Genomic DNA, 18,264 nt, shown 5'->3' with positions numbered 1-18,264 from the left:
TAAACTGTAGACACAGAGATATGTCTCGCCTTTTTGTAAGTTTTTATAGTATAATGAAAACATTGAAACCAAAATGGCAATATTCAAACATGCAAACTATGCAAAACATCCAAAGTCAATGAACCATGACTTAAGGTACAGGACCAAATAACCTCCATGGAAATTTGAAATGCCCATGCGTATAAAACTGCTTACTAAATACCATTGACTTATCATAAGTGGTTTCCTTTACACTGACTTAAACATAAACTTAAACTTGTAAACAATGTAAAAGTTTCAAAGTCAATGATCCATGATGAGGCGGTGGAGCCGTATAATCTCCATGGAAAAGAAGTCTTACAAATGCTTATATAACTGCATACCAAATATCATTGACTTAACATTAGTGGTTCCTCTTAAACTGATCAAATCATGTAAACTATATGCAAAACATTTAAAGTAAATAGACCATGACACGGCGGAGCCAAATCATCTCCATGGAAATGAGATGTGCCGTTGCTATTATGCATCTGCATACCAAATATCATTGACCTACCACTATTGGTTCCCCTTAAACTGATCTAATCACAAACTAATACATGTTTTAAAAGTAAGCAAAAATTTCAAAGTCAATAGACCATGACTGAGGGGGCGGGGCCAAATAATCTCCATGGAAATGAGAGGTGCCACTGCTAAAACAACTTCATACTATATATCATTGACATACCACTAGTGGTTCCTCATAAACTAAGTTAACCTAATCACAACCGAATTCATTGTTGACGCTGCCGCTGCCGCCGCCGTCGTCGGGAACAGCATACCTAAGTCTCGCTTTCAGACTCCGTCAAGGCGAGACAGAAACCAGTTGAAAAGGGCTTAACTCATCAGATCGACAAAAAGCACAAAAAAACTAACAAAACACAAAGACACAAAGTACGGATCTGAGAGTACTGAAAGCTAGTTCAAAGCCAATAACAACTAATATAAGATCATATATCCAAGACTAAAGTATCAAACAGAACACGTCTACATCCAATGGATTTAGAAGACATCATTAACAGTGGAGAAAGACATGACCATGTGCAATGTCAAAATATAGGTAACGACAGATTGTCCTTATAGAGTTCCAGTTAGTACATTTAATAGTATATTTAGTTGCAATAAAACTACCAAAAACTAACTAGTATATCTTTGTAGACAAGGTTTTAAATTAAATTATATCGAGGGTCAGCTCGCTTTTCAAAGACATTAAGCATGCCATTGGGAATCATGCAGATGTGTGATACAGCCGTTTTTACACTTTTTTTTAGTAATACGATGACTGCAAACTTAATTAGATATAGGAAGATTAAACCTATATGTACTAATTGAAATATTAAACACAATTCTTTAAATGTAATAAATATGTTGGAGATGCATTATTAACGTATAAATTTAAAATCCTCTCTTATGTTTACATATTTATTTAAACTTAATTGTTTGAATTTGTGTGATTAATATAATCATAAAAATATAAATAATTAAACTGCATAGGTCATTGATGTGAAATACCGATAAATACTTTTTTTCAAGGAAAATGGCATTACATAAAAGTTGGCAGAACTGTGCATAACATAAGACTAATCATAACACATTGAACAGATATCCACTAAATGTCTCATTTCCTTGAAATTAAACTTATTCAGACGCAAAATGATATGACTGAGATCTTATATGTAGGAGACGAGCGTTGCAATAGCATGTTGGTGAATTTTGGAAAATCAAAATGGCGTCTGATCATCTTCCGGTAACTCAAATACTGGTGGATTATTTGGATTGATTCGTGGTATCCTTCCATACCTAAAATATCAATTAAATGAATGCCGTTAAAGATTTTAACCTGAAATTTTCAAAGCAAATAATTCAACATTTGCATAAATTTGAGAAGGGAAATGGGGACTGTGTCAAAGAGACAACAGCCCGACAAAAAAAACCCCCCAAAAAACAACAGAAAACAGCCCAAGGCCACCAATGGGTCTTCAACACAGCGAGAAAATCCCGCACCCGGAGACGGGCTTCAGCTGGCCCCTAAACAAAAATGTGTACTAGTTCAGTGAAAATTGACGTAACACTAAACTCCGAAACATATAAATGAACTAAAATTAAAAAAACATACAAGACTAACAAAGGCCAGAGGCTCCTGACTTGGGACAGGCGCAAAAAAGCGGCGGAGTTAAACATGTTTTGTGAGATCTCAACCCTCCTATACCTCTAGCCAATGTAGAATAAACAAACACACAGCAATACGCACAGTAAAACTCAGTTTAAAAGAAGTCCGAGTCCGATGTCAGAAAAGGTAACAGAAGAAACTAAGCAAAATGACTATGATACATAAATTAACAAATGACTACTAGCAGTTACTGACATGCCAGCTCCAGACCTCAATTAAACTGATTGAAAGATTATGTCTTCATCATATGAAAATTAAGCACAATCCCTCCCGTTAGGGGTTTAGTATCATACCATAATAAAATATACGAGAAAAACATAACCCGTATCATGCCAACAACTGGTTTTAGAATAAATGTGTTTATTTCCAATGCAAAGACCCTATGAGTGAATCAATATTAATTCCAAAATATGCTATCTTTAATGACTTGACAACAGTATCATAACTATATCCCTTCTGAATAAGTCTGTTTAAAGGTTTGGTTAGCTTTTGAGGCCAATGACGACATTTTTGTGCTTTGTATAGAATATTACCATAAAAGATTGGATGTAAAATACCTGAACGTGTAAGATGTCTGCATGTTGATTTATATTTACGAATGATGTCCATGTACCGATGATAAAATTTAGTAAATGTTTTGACTAGTTTGTAATATCGAAAACCCTGGTGTAATAATTTGTCAGTAATACAGAGATTTCTTTCGTTAAAATCAAATACGTTGTTACATACAAGAGCGAATCGAACAAGTTGAGATATATAAACACCATAAGATGATGACAAGGGAACGTCACCATCTAAAATTGGATAATTAACAGTAGGAAATGAAAAATCATCTCTTTTGTCGTAAATTTTGGTATTAAGCTTCCCGTTAAAAATATAGATATCAAGATCCAGGAAAGGGCAGTGTTCATTGTTAGTATTATTTTTATTTAAAGTCAGTTCAGCAGGATAAATCTCTTTAGTGTACAAACTGAAGTCGTCATTATTGAGAGCCAATATATCATCCAAATATCTAAACGTGTTATTAAATTGTTGTATCAGATGTTTGTTTGTCACATTCTCATTAAGAAAAAATTCACACACCTAATTAAATGGGCATTTAAAAAGTCAGAATGTGAATATATATGTTCAAACTCTTTTAGGTCATTTTTTAGTAGCAATAAACAAAAAAACTATGTCAATTGGACATGCTTTGATACTATATATGCCCTTGAATTTTTACTAGATAACATTTTTGTTTGCTTTGGAGATTCCGTATATCGTCAGGTTATCGGAATTCCAATGGGGACTAACTGTGCACCACTTATTGCGGACCTTTTTTGTATTGCTATGAGTTACAATTTATGACAAAAATCAGTAAAGACCCATCGAAACAACATCTGATACACAAATTTAATAATACTTTTAGATATTTGGATGATATTTTGGCTCTCAATAATGACGAATTCAGTATGTATACTAAAGAAATTTATCCTGTTGAACTTACTTTAAATAAAGCTAATACTAACAATGACCACTGCCCTTTCCTCGATCTTGATATCTATATCATTAACGGAAAGCTTAATACTAAAATATATGATAAAAGAGATGATTTTTCATTTCCTATCGTTAATTATCCATTTTTAGATGGTGACGTTCCCTTGTCACCATCTTACGGTGTTTATATATCTCAACTTGTACGATTCGCTCGTGTATGTAACAATGTTTTAGATTTTAACGAGAGAAATTTATGTATTACTGAAAAATTATTACACCAGGGTTTTCGATATCACAAACTATTCAAAACATTTACTAAATTTTATCATCGGTATAAGGACATCATTCGTAAATATAGCTCAACATGCAGACTTCTTATACGTTCGGGTATTTCACATCCAATTTTTTATGGAAATATTCTTTATAAAGCACAAAAATGTCAGTATTCACCTCTGAAACTAACAAAACCTTTAAATAGACTTATTAAGAAGGGATATAGTTACGATACTGTTGTCAGGTCATTAAAGATTGCATATTTTGGCGTTAATATTGATTCACTTATAGGGTCTTTGCATCGGCACTAAACACATTTATTTAAAAACCAGTTGTTGGCATGACACGGGTTATGTTCTTCTCATATATGTTATGATGGTATGATACTAAACCCCTAACGGGAAGGATTGTGCCTGATATTCATATGATGAAGACATAATCTTTCAATCAGTTTAATTGAAGTCTGGAGCTGGCATGTCAGTTAACTGCTAGTAGTCTGTTGTTATTTATGTATTATTGTCATTTTGTTTATTTTCTTTGGTTACATCTTCTGACATCAGACTCGGACTTCTCTTGAACTGAATTTTAATGTGCGTATTGTTATGCGTTTACTTTTCTACATTGGCTAGAGGTATAGAGGGAGGGTTGAGATCTCATAAACATGTTTAACCCCGCCGCATTTTTGCGCCTGTCCCAAGTCAGGAGCCTCTAGCCTTTGTTAGTCTTGTATTATTTTTAATTTTAGTTTCTTGTGTACAATTTGGAGTTTAGTATGGCGTTCATTATCACTGAACTAGTATATATATTTGTTTAGGGGCCAGCTGAAGGACGCCTCCGGGTGCGGGAATTTCTCGCTGCATTGAAGACCTGTTGGTGGCCTTCTGCTGTTGTCTGTTCTGTGGTCGGGTTGTTGTCTCTTTGACACATTCCCCATTTCCATTCTCAATTTTAGTAAGTAGAATAGACAGTTTTGTAGTGGAACAATGGCTTGAAGACGAAATAGATCTATATTTGTAAGGTGTTTTGTGCAGCTACGGAAGCCAGTACATAGTTGGAACTCTCATTGTATTTGGTTCTGCTTGTAAAGAGGTAGCTAAAAGTTTATGTTTTTTACAGATGTCATTTTCCGAAAATGAAGTCAGTTTGAATGTTGGTGAATTCGTGATTTCCTTTTGTAGAACCTCAATGTAAAATTTACGTCAAATAATAATGATATCATTGGCAGCCTTATCAGCCGGGACAAAAGCAAATTCCTTGGCGAGTTCTTTTAATTTATGGTTGATACGAGAAAGAGGGCTATTATGGTTGTTGTTAGGCGTAAAATGTTCTTTAAAATGTTTAATACGAATATCAATTATGTTCATTACTGAATTAAAAAAAGAATCGAAGGATTTTTTGTCAGCTTTTTCTCGTTTTATCCATTTCGTGCAGTAAGTACGGAGTGAGTCGTGGATGATGTTACGATACTCATTCCAATTTATAATTGACAGGCGGCAAAATGTAAATTTGAAATGATAAAATATGATTGACCCCCCCCCCCCCCTTTTCAAAATGTGTTAAAAAATTTAACCCCCCCCCCTCTTTCAACTACATAAAAACTTTTGACCCCCTCTCTTTTCTGATTATAATTGAAAGGATATGTTGCTAATATTCCTAGTAAGGTATTTCAATACACATACACAGAGAATTCATTGAGGACAATATCATATAGAAGCATACCCTGATGTAACTTCACAGTCTTTATCAAGCCAAATGCTCATTGTTTCAAGAAATAGTGTCAAGTTTTTTTGACATAAATACAATGCAATGAACTATAATATCAACAATTAGTTTATATTAAAATATTATTATAAAACAATAAAACCATAATAATCTCAAATCAGCATTTTGATTGCTATTTCAAATCACAAATTTTGTATTTTTTATTGAAAATACCCTTTAATATAATAAAATTGCTCTATATTAAAAAAAAATCATGAGACAGTATATCATATATGTGAAGTGCACATCTTATAAAGTTAAACAAAATATTCATTTATAGTGAAGATCCCAACACCAAAGGTTTTTTTTCCAAAACAATTAAATGAATACAGTATCTTAGACTAAAAGTATTTTCAAAATGTCAAAATTTCCAATATATTTTATACAAAATCAGACTTTAAAAAGTGGCATATTTAGCTCGGTATTCATCCAATGATATGCACCATCTCGTCAAACTCAAAACTAATTGGAGTTTAAGTTGGTTACTAGTATTTAATTATGATTTTGTCATTTACAGTTTAAAAGAGTAAAACATTTGAAATTTGTTTGATATCTGAGCATTACTTTTTATTGTATTCATACAGAATGTCAGGATGTCTTTTTTCAAGTAAGAGATGTTGAAATGAAGCTTTTCCTGGCCTTTCAATAATTTCTTGTATTATAAATGATTCATTTCCACATTGTCGCTCTCTACTCTGACAGAAGAGGGAGGGTCTTCAACAATGAACAAATCATTCATATATTTATTTATATTGGAAATCTATATGAGGTATATTTAAGATATGGAATAAAAATAAGAATAAAATGCTTTGAAAAATGTCTTTAAAGAATATTTTTTTGTACACATAAAACAATAGTTTGTAAAATATATGAGTTCATCTTGAAAAACAAAAAGGTGTCACCTTCAAAAAGCATAGTCTACTTTTGCTATGGTGAAGCCAGGATTATGAAACCAATTTTATAGTCTCTATTCCTAGTTTCTTAGTCCTAACAGTGATATTGTTGTCTTTTTTCAAAACTACCTCTACCGTTTTTTATTGGGAAAAATGCATATTTTTTATTGAAATTGGGAAATTTGTATATTTTATTCTAAACACATTTCCGATTTTTTGCCGACCTTTGCAGTCTTTTTTGCACTGTTTTTTCATGTATATTTTGATTGTCAGACATTTTCAACCTGAAAGGTACTTTTCTAAGAGGGGAAAGAAACAGAAGCATTGATGGTACTTAATGCATTGAAAACCACATGTGTTACAAACACCATGATGATTCTGATCATAAACCGGATCTCAAAAGTGCTTTCTAATATCAAAATAATATCATGAATACGATATTTACAATCATTACTACCAATGCCATCACTGTTTGGGGAAAATGTAAAACTTTTTGGGAGGAATTTTAAACCAATTTATTTTAGTGATTGGGAATTTTCTCTAGGGGAAAAAGCCGAATTTCGGCTGTAATTTGAGGCAAACAATATCACTGTCCTATAACATCGTGGCTAAGAAAAACATAGAAAAGTGACTAATTTTGCACATTTTTTGGTAATATTCATAAGTCACTTGACAATAAAATTAGTCAAAGAGTAAAGTGACTAGCTTTAGCTAGATCACTAATAGTGACAGTTTGATATTTGTGAAAGAGTCAAACTAGGAGACAAGTTAGCTCTGAAGGGCCCAAACAACTATACATGTATAGTCTATGGTCATGGTATATGGCGATCAATGAATCTATGGCCAATAAAATCATGACCCTCCCCCTACTTGATCAACCTGAAAAAGAATGACCCCTCTCTACCAGATTCTATTTTTTTCATGACCCCCTACTTTTTTGCCGCCCTCCCCCCCCCCCCCCCCCCGGAGATGAATAATGACCGGTCCCTTACTAAGGAAAGATTTCAACTCTCGGTCCTGGACATTGTTAAGGTCTCTGTTATAACATGGGAACTGGAGCCATGAATGTATTTGGAATTAATGCAATTTCATGACGTAGGTGTATTGTCACTGATATTAACATCTTTCACACCTCGCTATAACTAAACACATATTTCCGGGTAGATTTTTTATAAACATAACAAATTAGAGGGAACTCAGTATTATCAAAATAACCAGGAAATTGTTGTTCTTTTACGGAATGATCATTAAAAATGCCGACAATATTTACAAAATCAAAACCTTAATTGACATATTTGACTTTAATGAAATGTTTTTTTGTGGTCTTCAGGGCGATCAATTTTGGGAAACAGTTTAGAATAACAATATGCAATTATAATTTAGACGATTTCATACTTGGGACTGCAATTTATTAACAGGTAAAGAACAGAGCTTGGTTAACAGATAATGTCTGCCGTTATTTTTTGAAATAGTAATTATATGTCCGAAATATTTGTGTTCAGTCTAAAATCAATCGTTGATAACAGATATCCTGATTTTCCATTTTGATAAACACTTCATTTAAAAATACCATCAAAACATAATTATCTGGCAAATCGTATATTTTAACTTGTTCTCAGGGTAAGTTTGAACACATTTATGTTCCGTAGTTGTTTACCGGAGCGGATCCAGCCATTTTTAAAAGGTGGGGGTTCAAACCCAGGAGAAAGGTGGGGGGGGGGGGGGGTCCAAATATATGTCCCCATTCAAATGCATTGATCGTCAAAAGGGGGGGTTCAACCCCCGACACATCCCCGGAACACCCCCTGGATCCGCCACTGGTTTAGCAGGCGTTTTTTAAAGTTCGAATCCACACAAGACATACATTTTTCAATGTTTGTACCGTCGAATGCGCAGTCAAACATAACAAACATGATTGTATGTCATTTATCAATTTAGCAAGTACAGATATACAAATGCAGCTGAAGTTATTTTACGGTAACCATAATTTACCTACTGATGACTCTACATCTTCAAACGTGCAAAAGACGTGAGAACAAATGTTGTAAAATAGAACTTTTTTCATATCTCACCCAGAATATGCATGAAATATTTGACACTGGACGTTAATCAAACAACAATATATCAATAGTAGAATCAAAAGAAACAACAATGACAATGTATAGCTATTACATTGTATCTGACAGCTTAACATTGCAGCCACACAGAACATAAATGTCTACTGAACTAACGATTGTGTCTACACATTATTTAATCTGAGAAACAATACTCTATAAGAGTTATAAATCTATTGACTACTAAAATGAAGAATTACCTTTCATAATCAAAATTATTCATGGCTTTTAAACTACGATCGCTCCATCGTCTTTCCACAGGTTCATGACAGTTGTTCGTATTCGTGTGACAACACTGACGTTCATCTGGTGACCTGAAAGGCAACAAGTTTATAAGTCCCGATATTTTTACCTCAAACAAACTTTGTTGAAGGCCGTACGGTGACCTATAGTTGTTAATTTCTGTGTCATTTGGTCTCTTGTGGAGAGTAGTCTCATTGGCAATCATACCACATCTTCTGTTTTATATCAAAATGTAGATTTCCTTTTTCGAAAATAAGTTAAATGTAAACTCTATCTGCAAAGAACGTACGTTTTAGTGTGTATATCGACACGTTAGAACCGGCAAATTTACTATGTTCTAAACTTAGAAACAACAAGGGTTTTTGTTTAGAACAAACTTTTGGCTAATTATACACACGATAATTTCATCTTGCTTACGTATAAAGCATAAATATAGCGTGGAATAAAACAATACACATATATACAAATTCAACTTATTAACTGATAAGTATAGGGAACAAACAAGAAGATCTTAAAATTCTGAATCGCTAACCAACTGACAAGCTTATTGTTTCTATATACCTATCTACTTTAGTTTTCGAGATATTTCGCAAAAACTCGAAAGTTACATACACAAGTTATCTGATAATTTTGATGGAAATTAGATCTGGACATTTTTGCTCTTGTTTGGGTTTCTCTATCTATTTTGGTGTTAAAGGAAATAAGCAGTTTATACATTTTATTCTTATGATCTGACGGACATGTTGATTGGAACAACAAACAAAAAAAAACCAATCGTTATACTATAGATACCCCAAAAGATCATTCAGTTCAAGATTGGTCCAGTGCATTCAGGGAATTTTTTGAAAAAGTTAACGACGCAAAGTGATGGTAATAGCTCATATAGACCATAAGGCCAGATGAACTAAAAATGCACTTTACCCCTAAATATATATATATACATTTTCAATAAAACAACTGTTTACCTTTATTTTATTACTGTATGTAGTCGGAACACTTACATCAAACAAATGAATTATTATTCGCTTTCATTATAATGTATACCATGCATTTGTTTTCAATTTACAAAATAGGAAATATAAGAAAGACATTAAATAGAAATTTGCTCGTGTACGTATTATTCTTACCCTGTACTCCATGGTGCATCGTAATCAGCCTCACTTTCACGAGTACTTCCGGTTGATCGAGAATGACTTGACAAACGAGGACGGGGTTGTTGGTAATAAGCAGGGTTTATAAATGTCTCAAATGGCCTAATAATCCCCACCTCTGATCCGTCCTCTGCTACACTAATTACAGCAGGAGGATGGTCTTTTATATCGTGAACATATGTCATAGAATCAACTGACTGTGTACCTAAACCGTCTGTTCTCCTCCTAAAATTGAAAATTAAATCTGATATGATTTTTACAATGCACTTTTATTATTCGGGCAACATTAGGAAAGCTATAAACGGTAGCTGATGTTACTCCCTCATGGCATGCTCTTTGTTATACGGTGAAAGTGATTTTTTATTTGCAAATTTGGTCTTGCATCACACTGCTTAATAAAAAAGCCGTGCTTTTGTGTAACTATGATACACGCCAAAAATATTTAAACATTTAACTTTGTAAATTCTACCACAAAAGCTTCTACAATATTTATTCGTTTGCTCTTAAGTACAATTCTAAAACAAATTGTTAACTTTCTAAATATTGTCCCATTTACGTATCATAACAATCTATAACTTTGAAGGAATAATGTTTACATGCAGGAGACCGCTTAATTTAGACAACAGTAACTGTTGTTGCTCCGCTATACATGCATCTCCCGCCATACCAATATATATATAAGAAGATGTGGTATGAGTGCCAATGAGACAACTCTCCATCCAAGTCACAAAAGTAAAAGTAAACCATAATAGGTCAAAGTACGGCCTTCAACACGGAGCCTTGGCTCACACCGAAAAGCAAGATATAAAGGGCCCCAAAAATTACTAGTGTAAAACCATTCAAACAGGATCCACACTTAGTCAAAATGTCACAATCGGAAATAAGACACCGTTGGTTAATTACACTGTGATCAGTTTCACAAAAAATCTTACGACTGGTATCTATATATAAAGACAGAGGAAGGTTGATGATAGCTCTATGACAGTCTCTGTTAAATTTGTTCACGACTATATCCTAGATTTGAAGATACAACTGCTATTATTGAAGACTGTATGTTATCATCTAGATTGCGTGTTGTGTCGTTGGGGTGCTGTGTCATAAACGTACTTATATCCATACCATTGTGCTCTATATAATATAGGCAACTATTGTAATACATTGGTTCATGTCCTTGTATTTTTTTAACTAGTTTACCTTCGAAGTTCTTTATCACTAAAACATGTTAGTTTTGCTATCAGTATAGTGACTGCAAATAAAAATAATGCTCCACAGGCACAAAATACTCCTATGTAAAGTTTTGTAGAGTCTGACATAGCGAAAGTTTCATCTGAAAATACAAAAAGTCATATTTCATAGCTTTTAAATCTTAGAGAATTCAAATCTGGTACAGGACTCGTGTACTTATTGTGGAAATACGCTAGGTGTTTGTATCAATGTATTTATCTCTTTGTTAGATTTAACGACTCGCTTGGTCTATTGTAAACATATTTGCATAATATTTTTAAGCATGCAGTCTCTGAAAAATCCTTTGTCCAATTAGAAAATAAAACAAGTTTAAAAAGATTATGTACATGTTCATGTGAATTTATGCATGCTTTGTTTGGTTCGATTGAGTGATTGCTGGTGTTTAATGCCACTTTCAATCGGCACTACTGGCCATATCGTGGTGGTCACTTTTTACTGGTGGGGGAAGTTGGAGTGCCCGGAGAGAACCACCAACCTTCGGCAGGATTGTTTGGTTTGCTTTGGGTTGTTACATAAAACAAATTTAAAAGAAAATCCGAGAAAAAAAACCATATTTAAACAAGATAATTAAATACTTTGCTACATTCATGTTGAACAAATTAAAGTGTTTGTCATCTTTATACCTGTGCAATGAGGTTGAGCCTCTACATTCCATTTGCCAGAGCTTAAGCACGTGACAATATCTCGTCCAATCAATTTATAGTCTTCAGGGCACGTGAGGTATACTTTCTGTCCAACTGTTCTTTGCGTTGTGCTTAATAGCGCATCTGGTGTATGTGAAGTGTTTGTTCTTGGAAGGAATCGAAAATCTATGCATTCTGAAAAAAGAAAAACAAAATTAAACAGGAGTATATGTTGATGTTTGTAAAGAGATTTGTTATTTAACCCACTCTAGCAAAGCAGAGGATTGTGTATATAGGAATCAGTGCATTTTTAGTCCATTACCTTTACTAGTCCGATACACTTTATGTCTTAAACTCTTTTCTTGAAACTGTAAAATATATATGTTCTACATATATAATGGAGGGTGTGAATCGGGGTTTACAGAATAAAAAAAAATAATGGGCAAAAAATCATGATAAAGAATAGAGAAAAGTTGACCAAAAAAAGTGAAGAAAAGAGAATAATGAGGTGCTAAAATTTAAAGAATAGAGAATTATAGGCAAAAAGTATAAATAATAGAGAAAAATGGCCTAAAAAATTAAAGAATACAGAAACGAAGGAGCCCCCATCCAGACCCTCATAATGGCATTGTGCATTTATTTTGGGGATTTAACAAAGCAATGCCTGAACTCAACTATATTTGCAAATGGTTGAAAAGTATTGTGGATTTGCAACTTTTCCTAAAGAAATGAGAGGATTTCCCGGCATGCTAAATCTTAAAAATCATTTTATATAACTCGATGTTGCTGTCTTATTGTGATGTCATAGTTTTGACATTGTTCTTTGGTCTATGCGCATCTCGCCAGAAATGTGTTGCAATTCTGAATTATCCGAAAAATCTTATCCGATGATTGCTTGGTTGATTGTTGTTGTATTGCTTAAAGTCCATTATTAAATAACAAAACAGATATTCACACTCGAAGGTATCTTCTAATAACACGTATCTAATCGCTAATAAAAAAAATGTTGACGATTGTTCTATGTTTAATAAGTTAGCCAAAATGATTCTGAAATTAAAATTGATATTTATATTTTTTGCTCTGAAGCTTGGAAAATATCTTGCTAATGGTATCATCAAGAATAAAGCAGGGATTCTTCCAGTCCTTATTGAGGAATTTAAAAAATGTAGTTCTACAATTTTTCCTGTGAATTTGTAAGGCCACATAAACACCAAACTTTGTACATTTTTCTTTGTTTTGAAAAGCCCAGTATATTAATATGAAGCCAATATATAATTGACAATGCGTCAAATAGACAGAACATGATGGCGAACCACTTTGAATAGACAAAAACAAAACATACATACTCCTTTTTCTTACCAATGAGGTAGGGGCTCATACTTCGTTCTTTATCTATTAACCAAGTTGCATCTAATATTGCTCACACGTGTAAACAATCAATTGTACATAGTACTTTAACATGAAATACTTGTTATACTAAATATACATATATACTAACATTTATGTATAGAAAAAGAACATATGTGATGAAGATATTAATTGCCGAATATACATTAATGTATTGAAACGACATAATAAGCTCACATTAAAAATGTAAAAAAAATGTAAAATTATCAATGATTTAATAGATTTTCATATTTCAGTGACCGAAACGTTGTAATATTTTCTGACCATGCGAAACCATAATGGGATCTCAACGATGTTAAACGCCCTCAGTATAATATATACAAAAACAGGAAAGCGAACTATGTCATGATAAATAGCTTTCTTTTCATTCTGTTACTATAGTAATAACATTATAAAGGTGTAATACCACCAAATCATGGTACGTCACATTCGGGTACGAAACAGGGTCGAAATTTGTCCCTTGAATTTGACAGCTATAGGATATTAACCCTGCATTTTATTGTCATAAACATATATCTTTGGTGTTCTAAAGCAACAATATTTTTCTTTTCTGGTGTCTCTATAAAAAAAAGTTATGGAAACTTGAGGTTACATGGTTACTAAAGATGGTAAACAGGGGAAAAAAAAGGGTAAACGTTTGATTGGTTAACTGCCAGTGAATGTTATTATCTTATATGAAATGAAATGTTATGTGAAAGCATTTCTTTATTTGAAACAAAGATAAATTCTGCACAAAATTTTGAAAAAATTCCTATTTAACAAAGACTAATAGAGGACAGTCAATGGTGGTATTACTCCTAAAAGGAAAACAAAAACCTACGATTAATTGATGAATTCATATTATATGGTATTTATTAAGGTATATTGTATGTTGATTTTTTTCTTATATTTGTTTGCTTATGCCAAGCCTCTGTTGTGTGCTCTTAAATTCAATATTACTTTTTATTGATTTCCAAACTGCAAAAAACAATTGTTTGACTTGCAAATGTGATGTTCTAGTATTCCCCGGAGATTTACTCTCCTTGGACTAACAAATGTAATGTTCTAGTATTCCCCAGAGATTTATTCTCCTGAGACTTACACATGTGATGTTCTAGTATTTTCCGGAGATTTAGTGTTTAATTCACCCTTAAATACTATATAGATGCAGTTTCTTTATTTAAAGGTTGTGCCTGGTTTCAGGAACCCGTTGAGATGCTTCATCCCTGTAGTCTTGAATGTAGATAATTAAGGCCCGACGATTGATCGGCGGAAGGCCTATATAAATCAGTTTGTCCATCATTGCGTCAGTCAATGACAAATCCTTTCTACTATTTTATCAAACTCTTTGGAGTTAGGGAATGAAACTTGACATGCTTATTTACCACTACCAGAAAGTGTGTCGCATACAAGAATCTCAGTGAAGGCCGATATCAAAAACTAGTTTAACTTAGTCATCCCTGTGCAGAAAAATCGTTTCCGCTCTCTAACTTTCAAACCCTTTGGAGATCGGTAATGCAATATGCCACATTTATTCGACACTACCTAAAGGTGTTTCAGGTACAAGGAAAGAAACCCAACAGTGAAGATGAAGATAAATAGCTTTTTTCAACTTTGTTATCCCTGTGCACATGTAGAAAAATTGCTTCCGCTTTAAAACCCTTTAAAGTTTGCTGATGAAACTTAGCACGATTATTCACCACTATATATACTTACAGGTGTGTCAGCTACAAGGAAACCATACATAAAAAGCCGTCATGAACAAAACCTTAGTTCAACTTAGTCGTCTCTGTACATATGCACAAAGATGTTTTCAGCTTAATAAACCTATTGCATTTTGAGGTTGATTTAGTGGTGCATCAAAAATGTTCTGTCTTTCATGTGTATAAGCTGTGTTTTATTCAAATAACCCATTACAGTTTATTTGTTAACACGATCGGGACCCTCTGTGATAGTTCCCATCACTATCCTCTATTTATTATATAATGATTAGCATTTTAACATAGATGTTTCATAAGGATTCCATCAATTCAGTTGGCAAAAAACAATCACATGTTGCTTAAAATCGAGAACTTGTATCCCAATAAAACAAATATTGACATTTTTTAACTTCATGTGCTCTCCATGACAAAGTTACAAAAGTGCGTTGGAATATTAAAACATAATAAAAAGCAAAACCTGCTTATTTTGGCATGTCGGGACCTGTTATATCTTACTACATGGTATATGTATGGAGTTTCTCATTGTTGAAGGCCATACGATGACCTGTAGCTGCTTACATTTACGTTATTTGGTCTCTGGTGGATATAGTTATGTCATTGCCAAGCATGTCACCTCATTAAATTTCCAGATTCGTAACTTCCCTTTTTCTATCATTAAAATGCAATTATAAGAAATGAATGCCTCATAATAAATTAAGTCTGATTTATCTTTTCTTCTATCATACATATTGTAGATGCCATATCAAGGGTACACTATATATATTTGTAATATTTACTTAATTCATTTCAACGCGCACTTACCCATGGTTGTAATTTGTTCTACGGTATCACCCATATTTGATCTGGTTTGTTGTGGTACTAAAATGAATTTTGAATGAAATGCAAGAATTCAAATTAAATCAATTAGTTGTAAGACATATGTGCCATTCTTCTTAGTTCTGTAGTTTTGGGTAGGTCTGTTTCTGTCCAATTTCAAAACCTGCAATAAAGATACTTAATATTTGTTCATGTTTATCTTTTCAGTAATAGAAATCATGATTTAAGCAAAACAGGACGACCCTAGGAATAAAAGCCCTGTTTATTGATAATTTTCTATGTTTTCAATGTATTGTGTGCGATTTTGTCCCATGTACATTTACTCCATATCCTTTCATTTTCTATTACAATTTGAAATATTTATTCCTGGGTGTATTTTGGGTTTTATCGGAAATAATTATTAAATAAAAACTCATCAAAGATTCCATTCTTTTTCAATATTCATTGGCTCTATAGAAGTGAAAGTTATAATATGATTAAATTACACGATTATATACCGATACATTATCTATGTAAGAATATCACTTATATCTACCTAAATCTTGTTAATATATCCATACATTGCCTTTAGGGACAAGATATGACAAATAGCACATAGACATAAAATTGTGAAAATGTAAATAAACAAATTATGGCATACAACATATTTGCCTTAGAGTCTTTTTATGCATTTATTTCAACATTGTTTACTTCTAATTTTTTAATATTAATATGTTTTGTAAAATAAAGCACATACCTATCATTTTTGTCTGATTTATAATATTTATTATCTAATATTGTAATAAAATTACAAAATATAAAAACAAATTTTGAATAATACACGAACTAGGAGCTTATTTTCTATGTATAAATTCTTACAAAAGTACATATCTCATGGGGATTTTTGTTATAATCTCATTTCGGGTGAAAAAAACCCATATGAAGTTGTTGTTTGATAAATTGTTTTGACCAAAAATGTCACATAGGTATTTTATAAACGCCCGGAAAATTATTTTAACAGTTAATGGTAATAGACATATTTAATATAAAACTAAATTAAATTAGGTTTTTTTTTCTTACCTTTCATTGTCTCCTCTATCAATTTATTTCTTTCTCACCCCAGTCGGACAAGATATCAATCCCTAAGATCTTCCGGAAGTGCAGATCGGAACCACAAATATGAATATCAAATCGGATCAAGGGTTGAACAATCTTACTACTGCTAAAGTTAGTACTACATTAGATCAGATGATAAAAATAAATCTCAGATTTTTAGCAGGATACTATTTTAATTTACACAACAAAACTGGTCAAAAGATTTCATGCCACAAATGTCAAAGAATTAGAAACGAGGTAGAGAAAATCCCTGTCAGCCATGTCTATCTTAAGGGGAAGTTGTCACTGTGACATCACATACATCATGAATCAATTAATCTACATATAACACATATAAGTACATATATCGTAGTCTAGTCTTCAATTAGGAAAGGAGTTCTCTGTGTCAAGGTGTCGACTAAGTGAAAAGTGTAAAGAGTTCTTTTTTGTGTGAACGCTTCACTATAGGCATCCAAGTTACTTAAGTTGGAGTTCATTTATAAAGTGCTAGAGTTGAATAAAGATCAATTGTGGCATGATTCTTAATAAGGCTGTAAATTAAGAAATGTTTGCGATTTTATTATTATTTCAAAAATTTCGACCGGATAGATGTCACAAAAATAACAAGAGGCTCCTAAGAGTCTGAATCGCTCACCTGCATTTTGATATTTATTTAATCCTTTATAATAATTGCCATCATTTTTTGCTTTTTTGTGAATCTTATTTAGTGATATTTTGAAGATCTTGTATTGGCGATCATTTATATTGTCAAAAGTTTATTCCTATCTATTGAAGATTTCGAGATACTTTTAGTTTTTCTTACAAAATTGCAAAAAATGGATAAAAAAAAAATATTATTTAGGGGAAATAACGCTTATTGGGAATCGGTTGACAATTTGGCTATGATGACTTATTTGTAGATCTTATTGTGCTCAGCGTTATTTGTATTTTCCGTTTCTCTCTATCTGTTATATTTTTGAACACACACATTGGTAAACATCATCTTTCAAGGGCAATCACTCCTCTATAGAGTCAGTTCACGATTTGAACTATTTTGACGGCTTATTTGTAGATCTTTTTTTGCTGAACATTTTTGCCCTATATTGTTGCTCTCTATTATCGTTTCTACAAATTGTTAATTCAAGGACAATAACTCCTATAAGAAGTCAGTTGACAATTTTTGCCATGTTGACTTAGACCCCGATCACACTAGCATTTTTTGAATCGATCTAAATAAAACCATTTAGCGTTCACATTATCTTTAATCCTAACGATCTCTATCTTTCTAATCTGAACCACT

At 32.7% G+C, this 18,264-nt stretch overlaps 1 protein-coding gene across 1 annotated transcript; it reads right to left on the bottom strand.

Annotated features, from left to right (window-relative positions):
* Positions 1 to 1,426: 1,426 nt before the first annotated feature.
* LOC127722086 (uncharacterized) lies at positions 1,427 to 17,321 on the bottom strand. Its single transcript, XM_052228930.1, has 7 exons — positions 16,950 to 17,321; positions 15,876 to 16,053; positions 11,968 to 12,162; positions 11,294 to 11,426; positions 10,076 to 10,324; positions 8,906 to 9,019; positions 1,427 to 1,818 (listed from the first exon to the last, which is right to left on the bottom strand). Exons 2-7 carry the CDS (start codon positions 15,907 to 15,909, stop codon positions 1,740 to 1,742), a joined length of 804 nt encoding a protein of 267 aa, XP_052084890.1. The 5' UTR covers positions 15,910 to 16,053; positions 16,950 to 17,321; the 3' UTR covers positions 1,427 to 1,739.
* Between the last annotated feature and the right edge of the window lie 943 nt (positions 17,322 to 18,264).

The sequence above is a fragment of the Mytilus californianus genome, unplaced genomic scaffold (genome assembly GCF_021869535.1).
Source record: "Mytilus californianus isolate M0D057914Y unplaced genomic scaffold, xbMytCali1.0.p SCAF_12, whole genome shotgun sequence".
Classification (NCBI taxonomy): domain Eukaryota; kingdom Metazoa; phylum Mollusca; class Bivalvia; order Mytilida; family Mytilidae; genus Mytilus; species Mytilus californianus.
This window is presented reverse-complemented; position numbering and strand designations above follow the sequence as displayed.

Coding starts and splice junctions, on each gene's coding strand:
- LOC127722086 (XM_052228930.1), bottom strand. CDS start 15,909: ATGGGTGATACCGTAGAACAAATTACAACCATGG. Junction 12,163..15,875: donor AGAACAAATTACAACCATGG/GTAAGTGCGCGT, acceptor TTCTTTTTTCAG/AATGCATAGATTTTCGATTC. Junction 9,020..10,075: donor GATGCACCATGGAGTACAGG/GTAAGAATAATA, acceptor GTTGCCTTTCAG/GTCACCAGATGAACGTCAGT.